The sequence below is a fragment of the Lathyrus oleraceus genome, chromosome 2 (assembly GCF_024323335.1).
Source record: "Lathyrus oleraceus cultivar Zhongwan6 chromosome 2, CAAS_Psat_ZW6_1.0, whole genome shotgun sequence".
Lineage (NCBI taxonomy): Eukaryota > Viridiplantae > Streptophyta > Magnoliopsida > Fabales > Fabaceae > Lathyrus > Lathyrus oleraceus.
The window spans coordinates 13,990,503-14,006,934 of record NC_066580.1 but is presented as its reverse complement, the minus strand read 5'-3'; the positions used below and the strand labels follow the sequence as shown (position 1 = coordinate 14,006,934).

At 36.7% G+C, this 16,432-nt stretch overlaps 1 protein-coding gene across 1 annotated transcript; it reads right to left on the bottom strand.

Moving 5' to 3' along the window:
* Window positions 1-7,537: 7,537 nt before the first annotated feature.
* On the bottom strand, window positions 7,538-12,973 carry LOC127117669 (dihydrolipoyllysine-residue succinyltransferase component of 2-oxoglutarate dehydrogenase complex 1, mitochondrial). The gene is made up of 15 exons (XM_051047757.1): window positions 12,809-12,973; window positions 12,539-12,610; window positions 12,360-12,428; window positions 11,452-11,509; window positions 11,322-11,349; window positions 10,817-10,872; window positions 10,079-10,153; window positions 9,922-9,977; window positions 9,769-9,813; window positions 9,391-9,648; window positions 9,207-9,301; window positions 8,862-8,952; window positions 8,658-8,768; window positions 8,221-8,415; window positions 7,538-8,076 (listed from the first exon to the last, which is right to left on the bottom strand). The coding sequence occupies exons 2-15, from the start codon at window positions 12,584-12,586 to the stop codon at window positions 7,885-7,887; spliced, it is 1,377 nt and encodes a 458-aa protein (XP_050903714.1). The 5' UTR covers window positions 12,587-12,610; window positions 12,809-12,973; the 3' UTR covers window positions 7,538-7,884.
* Window positions 12,974-16,432: the final 3,459 nt, after the last annotated feature.

Sequence of the window (16,432 nt, the reverse complement as noted above, 5' to 3'; positions counted from 1 at the left end):
TTGCTTAAGCCATAAAATTTGTGCACAACAACTGCCTGCTGTAATGTACTCTGCTTCGGCCGTGCTAAGTGCGACACATGCTTGCTTCTTGCATGCCCACGACACTAGTGCATTCCCGAGAATGTGACAAGTACCACTTGTGCTTTTTCTATCGGTCTTACAGCCTGCATAGTCAGCGTCAGAATAACCAATCAAGGAGCATATACTACCTTTTGGATACCATAGTCCGACGTTCGTTGTTCCTTTGAGATATTTCATAATCCTCTTCACGGCGGTGAGATGCGATTCCTTCGGGTTTGCTTGAAAGCGTGCACACAAACATACACTAAACATAATGTCAGGACGGCTTGCCGTCAAATATAGTAATGAACCAATCATACCTCGATATTTTGTAATATCTATTGACATCCCGGATTCATCTTGATCAACGTACATTCCGGATCCCATAGGAGTGGACATCACTTTGCAACTATCCATATCGAATCTTTTCAATAATTCCTTGCAATACTTGGATTGGTTGATGAAGATGCCATCCTTGGTTTGCTTGATTTGTAGTCCAAGAAAATAGTTCAATTTTCCCATCATGGACATCTCGAATTCTCCTTGCATCATGATTGAAAACTCTTCGCAAAGATCTTTATTTGTTGAACCGAAGATGATGTCGTCGACATAGACTTGAGCCAATAAGGTGTTACCCTTGATCTTCTTTATGAACAGAGTCTTGTCAACCTTTCCTTTTACAAATCCCTTTTCACATAGAAAGTTGTTGAGGCGGTCATACCACGCTCTCGGTGCTTGCTTTAAACCATATAGTGCTTTCTTCAACTTGTAAACATGTGAAGGGTTCTTGAAGTCTTCAAAACCCGGAGGTTGTTTGACATAGACTTCTTCATTGATATAGCCATTTAGGAAAGCGCTTTTGACATCCATCTGAAACAATTGAAAGTTCATAGAACAAGCAAAAGCAAGTAATAATCGAATTGCTTCTAACCTTGCTACCGGAGCGAACGTCTCATCAAAATCAATTCCTTCCTGTTGGTTGTATCCTTGTGCGACCAATCTTGCTTTGTTACGAACTATGATCCCATTCTCATCAAGTTTGTTCTTGAAGACCCATCTTGTTCCAATGATGTGCTTGTTGTCCGGTCTTGGTACAAGACTCCAAACTTGATTTCTTTCGAATTGGTTGAGTTCTTCTTGCATTGCTACTATCCATTGATCGTCGCCTAAGGCTTCATCAACTTTGGTTGGTTCTATTTGAGACACAAAAGCCATGTTGAGACAAGCATCTTTGAGATTTAGTCGTGTTGCAACGCCTTGGCTAATATCACCAATAACTTTATCGATGGGGTGATCTCTATGAGTTTTCCATTCTTTCGGTAGATCATGATGTTCTTCAATGATTGGTGAGCCATCTTCTTGTGGAATTGATTGAACATTTGAAAGTTCCTTTTGTGACACATCTATTATATAATCATCGTCATCAACAACAAAGTTATCCTCTTTCGAGGGGTTAGTTTCATCAAAACATACATGCGTTGATTCTTCAATAGTAAGAGTTCTTTTATTGAAAATTCTAAATGCCTTACTAGATAGGGAGTAGCCAAGGAAGATACCTTCGTCGGATTTCTCATCAAACTTACCAAGGTTGTCCTTTCCATTGTTGAGGACAAAACATTTGCACCCAAAGATGTGAAAGAAGGATATATTAGGCTTCCTTCCTTTGAAAAGCTCATACGGAGTCTTTTTGAGAATCGGCCGAATGTTGACACGGTTGCTAACAAAGCATGCTGTGCTAACTGCGTCCGCCCAAAAATATTTAGGAAGGTTGGAGTCACTGAGCATTGTTCTTGCGAGTTCCACCAAGGATCTATTCTTTCTCTCTACGACACCGTTTTGTTGTGGTGTTCGTGGTGCGAAGAAGTTGTGGGAAATTCCGTGTTTTTCGCAAAATTCTTCAAAGAATGTGTTTTGAAATTCTCCCCCGTGGTCACTTCTAATGGAGGTTATTGAAAGAGACTTCTCATTCTGAATTTGTTTTGCATATTTTTTGAAAGCCTTGAAAGCATCGCTTTTCTGTACCAGAAACAAAGGCCACGTATATCTAGAGAAGTCATCAACAATTACCAAACCGTAAACATTACCTCCGAAACTTTTCGTTCTTGATGGACCAAAGAGATCCATGTGCAAGAGTTGAAGTGGCCTCGACGAAGATACAACATTCTTGGATTTGAAAGTTGTCTTGGTTTGCTTTCCCTTTTGGCATGCGTCACATAGCTTATCCTTGATGAACTTAATCTTTGGAAGACCAACGACAAGATCATGCTTTATTAATTTGTTCATGTGCTCCATGTGTATATGAGCGAATCTTTTATGCCATAGCCAAGCCTCGTTGTTTTTCGTCATTAGGCATTTTACCTTCAAGGAAGAATCATCAAAAGAAGTCATAAAAATATTATTAACCCTTTTACCTTTTAGCAAAATGTCATGGGTGACTTCATGCTCTATCACACATTCATCTTTTGTGAAATTGATCCGGAACCCTTTGTCACACAATTGACTTATGCTAAGTAAATTGTGCTTTAGGCCTTCAACATAAAGGACATCTTCGATGATGGTAAAAGGAGGTGCTTCAATGGTTCCTACTCCAAGGATCTTCCCTTTGGTGTCATCACCGTATGTAACATATCCTTTGGCCTTTAAAGATAGATGTGAAAATTTGTCGATGTCGCCCGTCATATGCTTTGAACAACCGCTATCAAGATACCATTGATTCAAGGTTGTCTTCAAGCATACCTACAAAACAAAATCAAGTTTTGTTAGGTACCCAAATTGCTTTGGGTCCTTGGTAGTTAGTACCCTTTTTAACCCACACATAATGCCCTTTTGGAACGCTAAAGTTTCGCACATAACAAGCATTAGGTGTGTGCCCTTTGATTCCACAATAAAAACAAGTAGGTTGAAAATCACTTCTATATCTAGGAACATAATTCTTCTTCTTAGCAATCATTTTCTTTTTATGACTTTGATGCATAATTTTAGAATTGTTTATTTTCTCTTTTGCAACTTGTTCACTTGCTTTAACAAAAATGGTCTTATTTGTGCTTGGTTTAGAAAACTTAGAATATCCTAATCCACTTTTGTCATTAGAATACCTTTGGTGCTTAAGAATTTCTTCCAACCCAATTTGACCTTTTTCATATCTTTCTAAAACTCTTTTAAGTTGAACAATTTTAAAAGATAAAGATTCACAATTCTTACATGCAAGGCTTTGTTTTTCATCCATCAACTTTTGTTTTCCACTTTCAATATATTTTTCCAAAGCAGTATTTTTTTCTTCTAAGGATGAAATTTGTTTCTTTTGGGATGAAATACTTTTATACAATGTCTTGCATTCTTTTAGGAGTTCATTTATAACATCTTGTGCGTCATTGTCATAAACTGAAAAATTGCTACTAACCTCATCGATTTCTTCATCGGAGTGATGTGAAGCCATAAGAGCCATGTTCGCACATTCATCGCTTTCCGATTCCGAAGATGAACCGATCTCATTATCGTCCCAAGCGACGTAAGCTTTTTTGTTTTTGAATTCCTTCTTGCCTTTGAATCCTCCTTTCTTTGCAAGTTTTGGGCAGTCCGGCTTTATGTGACCTTGTTGTCCACATTCATAACACGTAACGTCTTGCATTGATGTGGATGCTTCCTTTTTCCTGAAATGGTTATTCTTTTTAGGATAAGAGGAATTTTTATTTTTATTAAAAAACTTACCAAGCTTCTTTACAAGAAGCATAAAGTTCTCATCTTCGGACGTCTCATCATCTTTGTCCCTTTTTGAATCAACCTTCAAGGCAATTCCCTTGGACTTCTTTTCTTGACTTTCGTGCTTCTCGAGCCTTCTAAGTTCTAATTCGTGTTCTTGAAGTTTTCCAAATAGAGACGCGGATGTCATCGTTGAGAGACTCTTCTTTTCCGAAATAGCGGTCACTTTCGGTTGCCATTCTCTTGTCAAAGATCTTAGGACTTTCAGGTTGAGATCATCATTAGTGAAAGTTTTACCCAGAGCGATCAAGTGATTTGTTAGATGGACGAATCTCTTTTGTAAGGCAACTATAGATTCACCGGGCTGCATGCGGAACATCTCATATTCTTGACTTAGGGTGTTTAGCCTCGATCTCTTTACTTCGGTGGTTCCTTCATGTGTTTCAACCAAGGTGTCCCAAATCTCCTTTGCGGATTTACATTGAGATATACGGAAGAACTCGTCCATACTGAGAGCGCTTTGGAGTATGTTGATTGCCTTCTTCTCATTCAGAATCCTTTTCTTATCATCTTCGTCATAAGTGTTTTTCAACTTTGGGATACCAACTCCATTCACCACATTCACCGGTTTGTGTGGACCTTCTTCAACTGCTTCCCATATACCTTCCCCTTGGGCCTTAAGATGTGCCTTCATTCTAATTTTCCAGAAATCGAAATATTCTCCGGAGAAGAGTGGGGGCTTGTTGCTACTTCCACCGTCTTTGAAAACCGGATTTATGTTTGCGGAAGCCATGCTGGATCTCTAGGAACAGGTTACCTATAACTTGCACTGATGCCAAATGTAAGTTGTAAATGCGCCTAAGAGGGGGGGTGAATTAGGTGGTAAAAAAAAATCTTCGATCTTGTTTCCGGTTTTTGGTTATTTTGTTTAAGTGCGGAAAAATAAATTGCGGAAAGTAAAAAGACACCGGAAATTATAGTGGTTCCCTTCACAATCCGAAGGTACATCCACTCCCCTTTCACACGAAAGAGATTTCACTATAATTAAAATTATGGTACAGCATATTCACACAAACGGTGATGCCTACTATCTAACCTATAGATAAACAAGTGTATGAAGAACAATCCTCTTCAACACCAACCCTTGTGTCCAACAATCCTGGATCACAAGTCAAACAGAAATAATTCCTTTGAATAATTTTAACAAGGTGTAGTATTATCAATCTTCTCTTGATTGATCTTCTCCTTAGATAAATAATTCACTCAATGGATAATATACAAGTGTTCAAAAAAAATAGAATGAGATGAAACTTTTATTATGAACACTTTTGAAAAATATTGAAGGAAAATATGAGAGAGTGATTATTTGAAGTTTGTATGAAAATTCTTGGAGGTGAAAATTCATTTTGAAAATTCAAGAATTTATATTGCCAAAACACCTTTTCAAAGAGGTATCATTTTCTTCATGAATATTGATGAAAAGATATAATTTTTCAAAAACATTTTCACTGCAACGAACAGTGTTAACCGGTTAACCATATGGGTTAACCGGTTAACGCATACAACGTTAACACAGGATTTCAAAAAACTGGACTGTTAACCGGTTAACCCATATGATTAACCGGTTAACACTGTTGAAATGCAGAAAAATACCTTAAGAAAAATGTGTCTTGCATTTCAATGCGTTAACACATGGTTATGTTAAAAGATGCAAATACAGATCATGATTGTTGAACACTTGTATACTAATCTAAGAGTGAGTTAGATATACCTAAGAAGTGAATCAACAATCTTGCACACGGTTGACTTGAAAAAGAAGCTTGATCAAATGCATATGCGGCTTTGAATACTTGATGTTTGAAATATCTTTGTAGCTCTTCTCTTTTTACAATGATGCATGTTGTCTTCATCAAAATACTTCTTGGATTGAAGCTTGCTTCTACAAGGGAAGCCTATGGGATTTGCCTAAACAACGTGCATTACAAAAATCAAAGGAGTTTTTATTAGGAATTTGAACATTACACAAGTGAAGGACATGCCTAAGTGTTTCATGTTAGGGATGAGCCAACCTACAATGTCATATATGATATTGGCTAGGGGAAATAGGGAAAATACAAGTAGTATTGTTATCACAGAGGGGTGACTTAACAAAATTAGAAGTAAACTTGGAACTAGGCTGAGTTTGATGACTTGAGACATTGAGTTGGATGACTTGAGACATTGAGAGCTTGAGGTGGGGGCTTGACTAGATTGTCATACTTGTAGAGGCCATCACTCCCAAGAGTGCCTCTTAATAGAACTTTAGAAGAAACCTGACCTTTGATAAAACAGTCATTAGCATGAAACTTAAAATATACATAATTATCCATGGCAATTGGCTAACACTTGCTAAATTATTGGTAATGGAAGGGACTAACAATAGGTTATTTAATTTGAGATATGTATTAGGGTAGAAATTAGAGGAAAAGGTCATTGAGCCAAAAGACTGAATTGACAAACCTTGACCATTGCCTAGATGCACTTGATCTGAACCAGGAAGACTTACAACATTCATGAGGTTATAGGCATCAAGCGTGACATGATGGGTGGCTCCAGAATCAAGGTACCAGGCCTGAGTGCATTGAACTGACTATTGTAAGCAAGGGTGGCAAGGCGTTGGGAGTTGCATTATGATGTATGGGAGGACATGTCCACACGTTTGAATAAGGACCTCCATAAGAAGTAAATTGTTGAGTGGAACCATGACTGCCATAGGGCTCATATGAGTGTCTATAACAACAATAGCTAGCTTCATGTCCAGGTTTGTAGCAAATCTGACACTGAACAAACTGTGATTGCCAAATTGACCACCACGACCTCTAGATCGACCACCATGATAGCTTCCTCTGTCACAAAATTGTTTGGGGCGCCCTCCAGAAATCACATTAAATGTTATGAGCTAGAACTATCTGAGTAAACATTTTGCAAATTAGGTGATTGAGATTGAGGAATTCCTTGAGTTAGGTTAACCATAATAGCTTCGGTAACATCTTTCTTGACTTTCTCAATTCAAGATTCTTGAGGTTAACCATAATAGCTTCGGTAACATCTTTCTTGACTTTCTCAATTCAAGATTCTTGAGTTTGAAGAAGTGCATCTCCGGAATATCTCACATATACATTTCTAAATTAAATTGACAATATAAGAGTGGTTCACCAATATGCACATATAAAAAAAACATCTTAAAATACATCTTCAGAATCTAAAGTCAGTTGTGACTTCTCATGTTGCTGTGGAAACACCCTATAGGATTTTGGAGAGCAATTCTCATACAAAATACTATCAAGTATGTGTTTGGTATTGGGTCAAATTCAACCAAATCACATTATCGCGGATGTTAAAACTTGAAACTTCTTAAAATCACTTTAAAAAATGCATTGAAATAAAAAGTGCATTGAAATGTAGTAATGGCAATTGAAATGCTGATTCAAACATACACAATCGATTCATTGAAAGGGGATGTTCTTGTAACGTAATTATGAAAAGTAGATACAACACTAGGATGTAATATTAGTGGTCGATACCAGCAAAACAAGTGGTGACTTCAACCATAACATTAATAAAATGCACCTGGAGGGTATGTGTTCTTAGAAAGATAAAAGTCTCGAAAAAGGAGCAGGTAGCATACCCAAACCAAACTCAAACCCAGCCAAAGAAGTTTTTCCCCATCAAACTCGGGGGATACCCGCGGGTGCAAGTTTTGCTGCCATGTCTACCCTGAACTTGTTACAACAAAGCCTTAAAGAAAAAATTCAAAATATTTCTTTTATTGCAAAATTGTAGTAGCAAATAGTACCATGAACTTAAACAGCAGTATTACTTCAGGGAATCCGTAATAAGCTTCGTTTCGAACAATTTATGAGCCAAAAACTGGACCCTCAATTTTTTGAGGGAATAGGTGAAAGGAAAGTACAAACATGCTGAGTTTATGTCAGATAAACTGAGATTTGATCCTAAAGAACTTGCTCAATAAATATAAATACTGTAAACCACGCCGCAATTCAAGAGCCAAACAAAAGGGTGCCCATTATGGTATTAGAATTCTGACAGGTTTTTAGTTTACTTTAACTGACTTTGAGACTCCGTTTATATGTCGAGCAAAAGCCTGCGAGGGTCCTCCACAGTATCTTTGATGCGTCGTAGAAAGAACACTGCCTCTCTTCCATCAATGATTCTATGGTCATATGTTAGAGCAATGTACATCAGTGGCCTTGGAACAACCACTCCTCCAACAACAGCTGGGCGGCTCACAATTGAATGCATACCCAAGATTGCCGACTGCAAAACACAACAGCTGCATGAGCTTTCTTTGGAAAAAAATGCACAAAATTTAGGTGAGTTAAAAAGAAAAAGAAAGCAATGGCAAGTAAAAGGGGTACTAAAAAAATGCACAAAATTGCCGCCTGAGCAGAACATGCAAACCTGAGGAGGGTTGATAATAGGTGTACTTAAAAGGCTGCCATAAACACCACCATTTGATATTGTTAGAGTGCCTCCAGCCATCTCATCAATTGATAAAGTTCCAGCATTAGCCTTCTTTGCAAAAGTATTGATCTGTTTTTCTATATCCGCAAAGTTCATTGTATCAGCATTCCGGATAACTGGCACAACAAGTCCCTGGAAAGGCAATTGAAATTTAATGACATAACTTATAGCCAAGCAAAAAATGCAAATGAGAAAATCTATACTTAATTAGCTCCTTCAATCCATCCCTTAAAATTTTGCAGACCAGCCATGACAACATCAATCAACATAGGCCCGTGACATGGCTAGGTTTCATCAGAAGTATAAGAAATCCAAACACAAGAATTGCTCTACATAATAAAACATAGAAATGAGTAGAGGTGATTCATAAAAACCTTTGGAGTTCCAACAGCTATGCTGATATCAATATAATCTCTGTATATAATATCATCCCCATCAATGACGGCATTTATAATCGGTTGATGTTGAAGTGCATTGACAGCAGCCTAACATAGAAACCAAAGTAAGCACATGAAGATATTTTTATAGGAAAGAAAGAATGATCATTTACTCTATAATTCCATAATTTGAAAGCATACTTTGATAAATCCAGACATAAGTCCCAATTTGACTCCATGCCTTTCAACAAAAGCATCCTTATAATCAGCACGGAGTTTCATTAAATTAGACCTATCATAAAACGCAGAGCAGTCGGTGAGAGAATGAATGGTAATTCAATATAAGGCAATTATTACAAGTGTAGTAACAATAAATTTAGACTGTTTGTACCACAAGAATCGTGCCCACAGTTTCCAATATTCTAATTTAAAGTAGGCATTATGAAATGATGCATAATAGTGAATATTTACACATGAAAAACCCTAAAGCTTGAGGCAATATTCAAAACTTCTGCGCTACAATTTGACACAGTCAATGAAACTTACATATCAACTTCATTGAAGGTTGTCAACATAGCATATGTGTTTTGGGAATCCTTCAACCGTGTAGCAACCCGTTTCCGAATCCTTGTCATAGGAACCTTTGATAGTGAAGGAAGATATTAAAATAAAGTTGCTAAGCAAAACTAAGCCAGTAGATATAACAATCACAAAATAAATAATGACTCACTCGTCTTTCTCTTTCCTTAGGAGGAAGTTGTGGCTCAGATGGAGAGCTTTGAGGAGCAGGTGCTTTAGGCTTCTCTTTCGTAGTAGTTTCAACTTTAGGAGCTTTCTTCTCCTCGGGTTCACTAGCCTTTGGAGTTGGCTTGGGAGCAGGTTTTTCAGGTGCTGACTCAGATGGCGCAACATGAGTAGCATCAGCAGACCTTGATATGATTGCTATCTTGTGACCTGGCTCAACAGTGTCACCTTCATTGGCTAGAAGCTGCAATTCATTCAATGGATCACATGAACAAATTTACTTAAAAGAATAAAGAAAGAAGGGAGTAATAACTTTTGACATCAAGGGTGGGAGTAAAAATGTTCAGGACTTAGTAAACAGTACCTTCAAAATAACACCTGACTCGGGACTTGAAACGTCAATTGTCACCTAATACAGGAGTAGGAAAACAGCATTAATTATTCCTTAGGAAAAAGACTAACATATAACCATCCAAATCCTTCACACAAACATTTGCATGTTGTATGAACATGATACCTTATCTGTTTCAATTTGAGCAATTGGTTCATCAACAGCAACCCTGTCACCAGGCCCTGCTCTCATACATCAAAACAATGTGAAGTCAATCACCAATAACCACTAAAAATAACAAGTAACAGTAAATAAATCATATACAAGGAGTTGGTTATCATACTCTTCAGAAATTTTGCAAGAGTCCCATCTTCGATGGATTCAGCCAAGGGAGGCACCACAACGTCAACAGTATCTCCTTTATCACAAATAAAAATTATATTTGATATTTAAAAAGATCAGCAATTGAAAGGGAAAACTGAACAAGTCAATTGAACAACATAGATGTCAGAATAAAGCTACACTGATCAAATAATAGCATTCAAGGGACAATTCAGTCCTATACCCAAAACTCTGGACTCTTGACTAATAAAATGAAACTGCATTTTAGAACATTCAACAATTTCAGACATATATGCAGAAGTGGCAAATGCACACATAATTCTTGTAAAAAAAGACATAATGCACACGGAGTAGAGCATAACTTCACAAATGTAATATGTAGTTAAGCAATTTGATAATAATTCTGAAAATTAATGATCAGATCAATTACCCAACTCCCAAGGGTTACCATTCTTCTATATAACAGTGGATAGAAATACGCTACCTTTTTAAAACAAATAATACATTCTAAATTCTATTACAACAAATCAGTTATACAGGAAGTAAATTTTAGAAATATATGTGTGCATAATACTCTATCATCATAGTCGTAGATTATTGTGAAACATTCCTCTTCCATAAAAGCTAAAATTCTCACCATAACCACAATGCATGTGCAATTATCTCTTATGAACAAAGATAAACTTGAACTATACAGGTAGCTAAAATGATAAAATTGACAGTCACGTTGATATCTCACCATTATCCGAAGAAAATGAACGCCTCCATATGGAAACCTCCTGATGAAAGACATCCCTGCATAGCAATAGGGTTATCAGAGCAGTACTCAAACAGATCTAAAGTTTCATTTTTATTTATAAAATAATGAAAATTTAGAGTTTGTTCAGTTTTGAGAACAATTTCATTATTTCATTTTCTAAAAACCAACTTTATTACCGTTATTTTCAGTTTGTTCCCCTGAATAGCCTGTTTGGTTAGGAAATGGGAAACATATACAAATTATTTTATTTTCATTCTATAGCCTTATTTAAAATATATGCTATTGAAGTCTCCAAAATCCAAACCTAATTTTAACATTAGGAAGTTGTTAGAGAGCTCAATCTTAAATTTTTCGATTTCAGCCACTTAAATATTACTATTACTAAATATTGCTATAGATATCTTTTCTAGTTTTGAGCCAACATGTTTTTATTAAAACTAAACATCCTAAAGCAATAGGTAAGCCTAAAAAAGGAACCACTAACCTTATAGGTTTGGAATTAATCCAGCGTCCTGCAACAGAAAATAGATGGTGACATAAATTTCCTAATCACATAAATCGTTTAAGTTTGTACCAGCTAACGAATTTTAATTAAAAAGTTGCACAAATAATACCAGGTGTTATGTGACTGAAATTCCGGACATTCCGACAACCTCCTGAGCTTAATGCAATCTGTTAAACATAATAAAAAATTTGCTGTAAGAACCCTCCATGACTCGACTAAAAAGTTCAACATACAAAACAATGAAAACATTCAGTGAGAATGAAAAGAAATAATATTAGGACAACTTGCTTGAGGTAACAAAAACAGAGTTAAAACAACATTAGCATGTACGCTAACCCTTCCACTAAATATAAACTTTTTAGAGAAAGAAAAATTCAATATAGAGAATAGAATATAGAAGCTAAGAGGAAATAACGGTAATAGGGCATCCTCCATACCGAACAAGATTATCCCAAGAAACATGTATATGTGTAGTCTGTATTCTAAGGCTTTAAGCAGCGTCTGATGGCAAACATAGGCAGTTCATATAAAAAGCTTTGTATCAATTAGCAAACAGCATGCTTTAAATCGTAAAAACAAATTTGAACAAAACACAAACATCATCATGGAAGAGAACTCGAACAAAACTCAAACGGCACCAAAAAGAACAATTAAACTGAACAATTTTTGACTAATTTCTTTTCAAACCACAGAAAAACTCAGAAACCACATAATAGACATTATTTTCAAAAGTTTAGCAAAATTGATTCTAGAGTTGTAGAACTCACTTTGACATGATCCACTTCTCTGCAATATAATTGATTTTATGTCCAAAATTGATTATAACTTACGGCCATAAATTATAGTTCTTTATTCTGGTTCTATTTTTACACTCAAATTTATTATTCAACTCGTTTTTTTAATTAATGTTTCCAGACATAAATCAAGTCATCTTCAACTCACTATTTAGCTGTAATCAATTCACTCAACATCAATTTTTATCACCACAAAACCAAACATTATGGAACAGAAAAATACCTCTTTTTCCAAAATGGAAGAAACCCTAGCAGGACCGGACCTTAATTTCAGCCCAGACTGACCAAGCAACTGAAAGTATACACAACCATGTGTCAGATTTCACTTAAATTACTTCACAACTTCACAATCCATAGATTAACAAACAAAATTCAAATAGAATAATGAAAGTGAATTCTCACCGAAGATGTGCCGCCAGAAGCAACCCTTCGTCTTACAACACCAAACATGATTACTTACGGTCAAATTCAAACCTAATTTGACAAATCAAAATTTCATCAACAACACTATAAATCAATCCAGTAATAGATCGATTTCGTTTCGAAACAACAGCAATAATAATTTTAAAAGAATAAAAATTACGGATATTGTGATGTGTTGCGGGATTAAAATCTATAAGATTGGAAGAGAAATGGGTGAAGATGATAGAGAAGGGGATTCGAGAGGTTCACCTGAGTGGAAAACGGAGATCGGATGATAGGGTTGAATGAGGAAGAGGAGATCGCGACGATGAGAGAATAATGCTTCGCTTTCTTTTGCTTATGTAGTGAAAATGGATTATTAATTTGTATAATTTTTTTCGTTATTATTGTATGTTTTTTATTTCAAAGTCAAGGATTGCATGTTTCAATAATTTTATATACCATTTCTAGAACCAATATTTTATTTTAAAATGCAGAAAACATATATATATATATATATATATATATATATATATATATATATATATATATATATATATAAATTAATTTTACAATATCAAGCAATCCCTTTTGTATTTTATTTTTTTACAAAAATAATCCACTTTTTTAAGGAAATTCCCAAAATACTCTTGGTTTCAAAAAAATTCCCAAATTACCCCACTTTTAGGAGGAGGAGTCAATTGAATTGGAAACTCCTCTTAAAAATTGAATGGAGGCGCCAATTGGATTGGCAGGTGCCCTAGCCAATCCAATTGGCACCCCTGTGTAGGATTTAAGAGGAGTCATTAGTTCAATTGGAGACTCCTCCTAAAATGCAATTTTTGTGTTATAAATAGATGCGTTGTGTGAGTAATTGTTCCACATCTCATATAATCATTTGGCAATCATGTTTGGTGTTCGTCGCCGATACTGAAAGGTGATTTATGCGAGAGACAAACCTCATATGCTGATGTTGTTCCGGAACATCACTACGTTCGATCAACTGAAGAGGGAGTTGGTTCGTTGGTTAGATGGAAAAATACCAGAAGGGGAAAAATTAGAAGTATTGAGAGACTTGACAGTATCTTTGGTTGGGTGCGAATAAAGACTGATAAGGATGCTGGGGAAATGATGTTCGGTCGAGACGACGTCAATTTGATTGTTCTAATAAGTTAGAAATATTTATGTTTTCAGATAGCTTATTTTGTACTGATGTTTGTTGTGAACCTCGTTGTAACAAAAACTTAATGATATATAATGATTGAAGGTTACAGAAATACAATGTTACAAAAAGCTTAAGACCTAGATGATGCTCCTCGATTGGGACAGTTGTTCTTGTTGTGTCCTGGTTGACGACAGATACTACATAATCTTATCATTTTATCTGTGGAATTCATCTCTGTTCTGATACGTGTGCTGTTTGGCCTTCCTTTTTTCTTTCTACGCATCTCGTCATTGTGCCAAACAATATCACCTTCATATGGAGGCCAGTAATCCTCCATTGGTAGTATTGAGAAGCTTTGATTATATACATTCATGATGGTGTTGGCCTTGTACACATCAGATAAATGGTTGTAAGCGTCTTGACGAGTATAAACGCATGCTGCAATGATATGGGAGCAAGGTATGCGGAAGGCCTGGAATTTTCCACAATCGCACTAACTTATGTTTAGTTTAACAGCGTAGGCTAAATTTGGTTTCCCCTCGTTGTGGTCCATTGTTTCCTGGACGCTAAAATTTTGTCTATGACGGTCAAAGACTGTTACAGCATGTGTGCTAGCTTTGATGCTCTCCTCTTTCACGACCTTCATGCAACACTCACTGAATACTTTCCCGGACATTAACACCGCACTCCATCTTTCACCTCTGGTTGCGAACATAGAAGCCAACCTATAATAGGTTGATCTTACCAAGGCAGTTATCAGCAGATTTCGAATTCCTTTGAATACCCCGTTCATGCATTCCACAATGTTTGTTGTCATGTGGCCCCATCGACAACCTATGTCAAATGCCCTTGTCCACTGCTCTACTGGTATGTTATTTAGCCATCTCCCTGCGTCTTCATTAGACAGTCTAATTTCATCACGATAATATTGAAATGATAGTTGAGTTAGAGCATACCCAGCATTCATCACCTTCTTACGAAGATTCTTATCTTTTATAGCACGTATGAAGTTTTGTGCAATGTGTCTGATACAGTAGACCTGAGTAGAAGGAGGATCATGCCATCCGTTGTCATGGTTGTTGTAGGCACTCTCAATGGCAGCATGTCTATCAGAAATCAAACAGAGATTGGCTTGTGGAGCCACATGCGTTTTGAGATGTCAAAGAAAGAAACCCCATCCACCAGCCGTTTCACCTTCAACAAGAGCAAAGGCAATGGGAAAGACATTGTTGTTGCCGTCTTGTGCAACCTCCATGAGCAAAGTACCCTTGTATTTTCCGTATAACCAAGTGCCATCAATTTGAATAATAGGTTTGCAGAATGCGAAACCTTTAATGCACGGGTCAAATGCCCAAAAGAGACGGTGAAAGATTCTATGACCTGTAGCACAGGTTCCGTCTGGCATCATCGTTGGCAATGTCTCCATAATTTCCACAGTTCTTGGGACATATGTTTTTAGTGCCCATAAAAACCGTGGCAATTCCTTGTATGAATCCTCTCAGTTGCCGAAAACTTGTTCAACAGCCTTTGTCCTTGCAATCCAGGCTTTCTTGTAAGATGAAGTATAATTATATGTTGTTCTGATATGGGATATAATTATACTCACCTTCACTGATGGGTCTTTATTAACCAATGGCAGAATGTCTTGACATATCAATGTTGCGCTTAGTTTACGGTGATCTTGTTCAACGTTAGTTGCAATGCAACTGTGAGGTGGGTCTATTGAAGCGATCTCCCAAGAGTCGTTTTTCTTCTTGTAAGACGCAGCCAAACGAAACTTACAAAGCATGTTACGACATTTGATAACATACCTTCTAAAATCAATGGGTTTCACTATAAAGTCAGCAGAGTTGTTCATGTGGAATTTTTTGATAGCCAGAACACATTCTTCTTTGGTACGAAACATGTCTCCCACCTTTAATTCTCCTTCTGATCTCGGATACGGATTATAGAAAACACTGTTGGATGTTTCATCATCGTGAAGATCCATATTTGTCATATGTTGAGGCGGATTGTAGACATGACTAAGAGGTATTGGTGGTGGTTGATCATCATCTTCATCATTGTTGTTCAGCATGTGATCAACCTGTATCTCGGTCTCCTCTTCTTCATCAATGACGTCCACTTCTGCTTCTGCTTCTGGATTGAGTTCATCTGACCATTGTGGATCATCTTCACCAGATTCATCCTGACTGGTTAGTTGAGACTGTTGAGATGGTATACATGGTTGAAGAGTAATGTACAACTCAATACAGTTGCAGCCTGAATGTTCATGACTAACAAACATGTATTCAACATCTTCATCGTCTCGTACCTTAAGGGGGAAATACTTGCATTGACTATTCTCAAAAAATATTGGATTTGATATGTGATCTTTGACACAATACTCGATCCTATACAGGATTGTATTCTTTTTTTCAAATGCAAGAATGTTGCATTTCTCTTGATCGTGAGTCTAATGGTATCGGTGTTTCGAAAACAAAAACCATATAGCTCAGACTCGTATGTTTCACCGTTGCAGTGAACGTTGACACTGTATAATGATGAAGATGACATTATGCAGATGAAAACTATTTTCTTACTGCAGATGAATGTGAGTGAAGTGTCTTGGATGTTGATAGTAAGACACTTAAATAGAGGAGTGAAGTGTCTCACATGCTAGCTAGTTCGAAGTGACGTGTCGCACATGCAAGCTACTCCAAAATGATGTGTCGCACATGCAAGCTACT